This window comes from Hakea prostrata, chromosome 2 (assembly GCF_041222555.1).
Source record: "Hakea prostrata isolate BN-2017 chromosome 2, UWA_Hpros_2, whole genome shotgun sequence".
Classification (NCBI taxonomy): domain Eukaryota; kingdom Viridiplantae; phylum Streptophyta; class Magnoliopsida; order Proteales; family Proteaceae; genus Hakea; species Hakea prostrata.
Genome location: NC_142601.1, coordinates 31,826,940 through 31,834,129, shown reverse-complemented (window position 1 = coordinate 31,834,129; position 7,190 = coordinate 31,826,940). Strand labels below are relative to the sequence as shown.

General features: G+C 40.3%; 1 protein-coding gene across 1 annotated transcript; it reads right to left on the bottom strand.

The window, feature by feature from the left end:
• Nucleotides 1–3,475: 3,475 nt before the first annotated feature.
• Nucleotides 3,476–6,073, bottom strand: LOC149024225 (cytochrome b-c1 complex subunit 9-like). The gene is made up of 3 exons (XM_089142909.1): nt 5,845–6,073; nt 5,408–5,455; nt 3,476–3,924 (listed from the first exon to the last, which is right to left on the bottom strand). Exons 1-3 carry the CDS (start codon nt 5,962–5,964, stop codon nt 3,877–3,879), a joined length of 216 nt encoding a protein of 71 aa, XP_088999035.1. The 5' UTR covers nt 5,965–6,073; the 3' UTR covers nt 3,476–3,876.
• Nucleotides 6,074–7,190: the final 1,117 nt, after the last annotated feature.

Sequence of the window (7,190 nt, the reverse complement as noted above, 5' to 3'; positions counted from 1 at the left end):
ACGACCAATGGGCGCGCCGCACAGTACACAATATCATCTGATGATTTCTGGAGATGTGTTACTGTAGTGTTGCAGACCATAGATCCTATAGTAAAGGTCTTGCATATGGTGGACTCTTCCTTGAGGGGACCCACTATGCCCCATTTGTATGCATCCCTTGAGCGTATGAAGGATGCTATAAAGGCAGCAAACCCTAGAGGACATCGGGCTTTCTTAGATATTGTCGATGCACGATGGACAGCTCATCTGATGCATCCTCTTCATAGGGCCGGTAAGTAAATATTCTGGGTTGTTGATTTGTAGTTGTAGACTTGTAGTCTTGTAGACTTGTGGGCTTGTAGCATTGTAGGTATTGGTACTTTGGTAGTTGGTACTAATTTTAAGTTTTTTTAATTATGCAGCATATTTTCTAAACCCTAAGTATCAATATAGTGGAGCTGGTGCTGTACGGGGCAGAGACACCATGGATCCAGGTTAGATACTTATATAGTTAGATCCTTAGGGCTTAGATGCATAAATGTTTTGAGTCTTTTGACTTTTGAGTTTCTAACTTAATGTTTTTGTGATAATGCAGCTGAATGGTGGTATCTCTATGGCAATAGTTCATCAAACTTGCGAAGATTGGCAATCAGGATCCTGTCTCAGACTTGCTCTGCCTCTGGATGTGAGAGGAATTGGAGTACATTCAGCATGATCCACTCCCAGAGGAGGAACCGGTTGGGAAGCCAGCGTCTAAATGACCTCGTATTTATTCACTATAATATAAGGTTGAAGCTGCAATATGCCAGGGAGCAGGCTCAGAATGAAAGGCAATACATCAATCTCGATGATATATTTGATGTTGCCGAAGATGACCAAGATCCCCTCACTCAGTGGATGTTGGACGGGGGTGAGCCGGTATTGGACCAACCTTTGGAGGGAGGCCTGACCCGAACTAGCTCAAGCTGCGGGGGTTAATGTGGGTGAGTATATGGCCATTGAAGAGGGTCAGGGACATGCAGAGGCAGCTGCCACTGCTGATGAGGATTGGATGATGGCACCAGGCACGGAGGAGCCGCAGGACAACAATCCCGATGACACACTCTCGCCTAGTCAGACTGGTGGAGATGATGATGGTGGTGGTGGTGGTGGTGGTGGTGGTAGTGGTAGTGGTGGTGGTGGTGGTGGTGGTAGTGGTGGTGGTGGTGGTGGAGGCATTGGAGAGCGTATACATGTTCCACTACCAGAAACACAGCAGCCCCCACCCAGATACACTGGGGAGAGTCATTTTGATCATGTCACTCAGGATTATGATCATGGTGGTGATTATCAGCGTGATCGTCAATATCCTGATACGAGGCCGAGCCACCATCAGAGGGGAGCTGGCCATGACTATGTTAATCCTTGGGATGCGGCGATTGCGTCAATGGGGTCCATGAGCTTGGATGAGTCTGTAGGCTCCACACCAGGTTATTGGCCTACGGGTAATTATGGTGTCCCTCTCCCTCCTTCAGATGGACAGTATGATATGGGAATTAGTAACGTCTCTAGTTCTTCGTATCATGGGAGCTATGGTGTCCCCTCTAGTTCTTCGTATCATGGGAGCTATGGTGTCCCTCTCCCTCTTTCACAATCAGAGTCATTCGTACCAACAAGGGCATCTGATGGCATGCAGTACGTTCCTTGGCCCTATTCTCACTTCCGTCAAATTGGAGTTCTCATGGCAGCGGAAGATGACCGCTATAGAACTGCAGTTAATGATTACTTAGACAATTTTCAATATCGTATGAGATGGGATGAGTATGTGAATTTGTTGGGGGGGGCATCAATGGAGACAGTCTGAGTCAGAGGAATTCGATCCACCTAGGCACAGTACTTGGTACTGAGAGTTTCAGATTTTATATGGTTGGATGACTTTATGTATTACAGTATTTGTACAATAAATTGTAGACTTTATATGATTTGGTTTTATGAGTTTTTAGGTTTTTAGTTTTGGGGCTTTCGTCAGCGTATAGTAGGACATGGGTCGATTAAGAACATTAGTTTAGGTAATGTTTTAGATCAAAATAACACTACCAATGTGTTTATTAGCCTCAAATTAGGCTACACATCAAATTTCAGGTCAAAATGACCAAAAAAACCCATCGAAACAGGGGTTCGATTTTTCATCGAACCCCTACCAAAAGTCGCCCGACTTTTGGCGAAATTTCGCTAGTGTCGACACGGTTCGAAATTTCGAACTATGCTTCCATCCCATCATTTCTCTTTTCTCACAAGTATCTGTGTGGGGATGAACTAGAACATATGATTTGCTGTACATGTGAAATCTCCAGTGAGTAACCATTTTATACGAGATTGGTTCAGCCCCGAAGGATTACTCTGATTAGAGATATCTGAACACATAAGAAGTTCTTTTCACCTGAGAGGCCTTTAAAAATGTGAGAACCCCTTGAAGCAGACTAGAGCTTCGATGAGTAATTAAAAAACTGACATTGGCCCTCACCATCTGATTTTGATCAGAAAATTCACATAGATAGGGTCGGCTCCCAGCTGAATTGATAGAAAATAGAAGCTGCCACAACCGCAATAACAACAGAGGACTATGGGGGTTGATTTACCTTCACCAGATGCAGCTTTAATCTTTCTGATTATTCTATTATTAGTACTTATGATTATCAATTCCAATTTCCCCATTATAAGGGATGGGGATGTTATAACTAAAATTGAGACTATTTTCATTTGATTAGTACACGATTCCTGAAACGGGTCCCTGAACTGTTTCAAAAATATTGCAGACGCCAACTCTCGCCTGATACCAGTGGTCTATCAAGAACCAATGGCAACTGCAGCTACGGCTAGAGACAACAGGGTTCCTCCTATCCCTGTTGATCCGGAAGCTAACATAGCTGATCCAAGCTATCAGGTCCAGATGCAACAACAGCAACAACTACAGAAGTAAAAATCTAAAACCGTAGTGGGCAAACGGTTTGTATCTGTACCATAGAACATGGTATTATGTTGATCCATCTTCCCTGTAATTGATAGAAAATAGACAATTTATAGACTTTTCGGTAAATGCAAAATTGTCTTCTCCCAACAAATGATACGATCATTTGATTATTGTTTCCCAAGCTCAATGAAATAATCTTCTTTCTGGGTCTCTGAGATTTCTTAGGTTCAGGGCGAATGAAGCCTGTAACTTGAATGCGTTCGGGTGACTCATAGTGACCAAGGAGTTTGTTTGTAAATTTGAAAAGTTTAAGTCATGTTTGACAAAATAAAAAACTTATATTTTCCTTCACCGGACAAAATGATCTTGAAAGTCAAACAAAAAAATAATTGTTGGTAACTTATAATTTTTGAAAAGGGCTAGTGTACAATTTGTAATTTTTGCCATTAAGTAAACAGTCAAGAATTTTGACCCAACTTAAGTAGAAACCATCAAAAGAACTCATGAATCAATTGTTTGTTCTTTGACCCCAAAAAATAAAATAATAATAATAGTAATAATATTTGGTAAGAACTAATAGTTATGAAAATGGCCGCACAAAGTTGACACTTTTCAAGAAATAGACATGACAAGGAAAACACAAATGAACGCCTATGCTCTACGAAACTAGAAGGGGAAAAAACCCCAAACCCAAGAATGAATACAGGGAAGAAAAAAAAAACACTGAAAATAAATGAAAATTTCAGATGAACCAAACCCTAAATTCAACCATCCATATACAATTTGGTCACTGGAGAATAAGTTACCAGAACACAGATCAATTATACTACCCAAAAGAAACATATTATTTAAGGTTCAGTACAATTACTCTCCATGTCCAACAAAATTGCTGCAAAACCCTCCAATGCTGGGTCCAATTGTTGAGAGGGAGGAGGCATGACTAACCATTACTCAGACTGCCTTGTACCCAACACTGGGATGTCCTCGTACTGTTTCTGCACAAGAAGATAATTCTCCTATATAACTTGATTTGGAAAGGGAAAAAGAAGACAGAAAAGATGGAAGGGAAAAAAGAGGAAAGGGCAGGGTTGTCAAAAATCAGAAACAAATCTTACAATTGCTGTGGTTTTATAGTCCACATGGTGCATTTATTCCACAGAAACACAAGCTATTAGTTCAGATGTTCCATCTATTATGGAAATAGCACATGGAAAAAGTTCAGCAAGAACCTCAAAATATATAACATCCACTATGCGCTCAGCTCTATCAGTAATGCGTACATGAATGAATTTTATAACCTAGATAATGTTTCATAGAGTGGTGCTCTTTTTGAGGGGATCAAAACCCTCACTAGCACCACCACCTTCCCCACCAACACCTCCACACCCCCAACCCAAGGGAACAATTTTCTATTCAGCCTTCCCTCAGTAATTTTGCTGGGAGGCTGTTTCAATATCTTGATCTCAGGCTACAATTGTGGTCCTCACTGACCATTGTGCCAAAGCCCACCCATCTATGCATAATAAGCAGAGTTCAAACTTCACACTAAATAAAATAGAGCAACCCAATACAAGAGGCCTCTGTTTTCAAGTTTTGAACATCCAAACAACACACTGCAATGGGATTTAAAAACAGTTAATAATAGTAAATGGGGATGCAGACATGCAAACTTATGAGCTTACAAATTTTCTTTACATATGCAGCCGGGGTTTTATAGAGCTCACTTTTAAGCAACACGACAGAAAAACACACGCATGTAACGGAACCAAAATACAAACAGTAGGTTTGAAGAATAAATCAAACTTATCATAGTTTGATGCAAACCATAGTTTGGGAAAATGCAGAGCAGGATCAAGTTGCCAACCTTATTTATGTGGGATAAAGCTTAGTGAGTATAACAGAGCAGAGGTTACTCTTACATACTGTATGACTTGTAAGTATGCTGAACCGGAAATTGCAAACTAGAGTAACGTCTAAATCAAAATAGCAAAGCAAAAAGAAGGTGCATGAGCTTATTGTTCCTAGGAGCAGAGAATATCAGCTACAATATAGGAGCTCTAATTCTTTCATATTCACGAAACATCAGTAGATCTGTGTCAAACTTGCATGAAATACCATTTTTAGTATTTTGTCTCATGAAACAAAATTCTTCCAATCACTAACATGTGAAAAAAAGGTTGACGGCTGAATAAATACGAAATATTTAATCATTACTTATTGCTAACATCATGTAACAGAAAATCAACATGTTTTACAGACTTGAAAAATCTAGTTTTCACCAGACCAAAAAACTTATTCATCATTATTAACAAGATCATATACAATTATGAATCAAAAGCTCAGTTCAGCAACGCTACCTTTTGACTAGAACAACATTGTCATGCCAACAAGCAGAAAACCATATAAAGATACATTCAACATGTCAGGAAAGTAGAGAAGGCTGGACAAAAGGGGTGTTCGAAGGTTATCAAAGCATACCCCAACATTATTGTACTCCCAGAGCTTGTGAATGCCGTAGTCCACCGCCTGTTTCCGATATACAACCACATTGGTAAAGTAAGAAATAGATGGGAAAAAACTATTGTGCCACAACGAAAAAGAAAGCCATCTTTCATTTTACATTTACTACAACTAATTAAATAAATGTAAAATATAAGGTCATTCTAGTCTGGCACGGCATTCCTAACCAAAGCTAATCAATATTAGAATTGATCCGCTTTGAATTCTATCGTTAAAATTAGGATGCATCCTTCATCAACCTTACTAGCTGATCTCGAATCGTAGTATAACAGATAAAAGAATTCAGAAAACAGCAACCGAATGAGAAAAGAAAATATTCATTATCTGCATGGAATGATTAGTGGATGTACAGAAATTTAAGAGGAGAACATGATGCAATTGAAGCGAAACCCTACCCGCTCTCCAGCGAAAGCCCCAACAAGAACAAACGTCACGTATACAGAGGTCCGTCGCATGAAAACCCTATACAAACCTTCAAAGAGCCCTCCTCCGCTTCTTCGCGCAGGCGAGTCCATGGTTTCAGGCTTTCAGCTTTTCCTCCTTTTGCTTTTCAGGTGCCCTGGTTTCTGCTTTAGGGCTTTCGTTCGGAGAGTAGCTTTTTATCGTTGAGTTCCCAGTTTCATATTTTCCTCTGGTTCATTTTATTTTAGAGAAAATTATTCAAAAGACTAGCATTTTATTTTAGAGCAAAGACATATATACCCTCTGAGTTGCATGTAATTACGTTTATATCCACAAAAATTCGAGATTATGTAGGAAAAATGACCGTGGAGTCCAACTGCGGGCTATTTATGTATGGTAACGATTCTGGCACACTTATTCTGTGCCATTTGCCCATTTTGGCACAGAAGTGACCAGAATCTTGTATGGTAAACCGGTTCAAAATTTTTGTGCTGGTTCAGCAAATGTGTGCCGAACCAGGCTTTTGGCACACAAATTGGGTGTGCCAGAAAAGCTCTAAATTAGAGCTTCTCTGACACAGAAGCAATTCTACAGAAAACGCGCGGGCACAAGAGTTGGTTGACGGTGATTAGGGACATCGACGTAAATTCCACTCTCTCGTCTTTCTCATCTCTCCCTGGTCTCTCTCATCTCTGTCGACGACGATGTGTGTCTCTCTGGCGTCTCTCATCTCTCTCGACTCTCTCGACTCTCTCGACTCTCTCTCGTCTCTCTTGTAGCCGCCGTCTCTCTCAAGCCCTAAGCAACTGTGAAAAGTTCTTTCTTGGTCTCTCTGCAACCGTTGTGTGTGTTACCATGGGAAAACTAAAGCCGTGTGCAACAAAGCAACAATTCCAGGTTCGTCGCGATCATTTTAGGGTTTCCACTTCTTCATCTTCATCAGCGAGTCTCTCGTATCCACTAAACAAAGGAACAAAGGATCTCCTCAAATTCGCGCCACTTCGTTCTTCACCGAAGAGAGAGAAGGACAAAACTGAGAACGTTTCTCTATTGATCTTGAAGAACGTCGCTTGTCAATTCATCACTGTTTTTTGAATTTGATATCGATTCTTAATTCCAACTCCTTATTCACTTTCTCAGGTATGTTATCGTGATTCGTCCTTTTTTCTTGAATCTCTTGTATCTAGGTTTTTATAATTTTATTAGTTGTAAAAACATAAGAAGCTGCTGGTTTGCTTTTGTATCATCCACATGTGGTCTAAAGCATGATTATGATCGTTAACATTGCTTTTTATTCACTCCTGTTATCTTCATGTAATCTTCGGTTGATTGATCTAAA

Bases quoted from the DNA above. Each gene is read 5' to 3' on its own strand.
- LOC149024225 (XM_089142909.1), bottom strand. From the start codon at position 5,964: ATGGACTCGCCTGCGCGAAGAAGCGGAGGAGGGCTCTTTGAAGGTTTG. The intron at 5,456-5,844 runs GTAGGGTTTCGC...TATCGGAAACAG, and splicing joins GGGCTTTCGCTGGAGAGCGG to GCGGTGGACTACGGCATTCA. The intron at 3,925-5,407 runs GTATGCTTTGAT...CTTCTTGTGCAG, and splicing joins GGGAGTACAATAATGTTGGG to AAACAGTACGAGGACATCCC.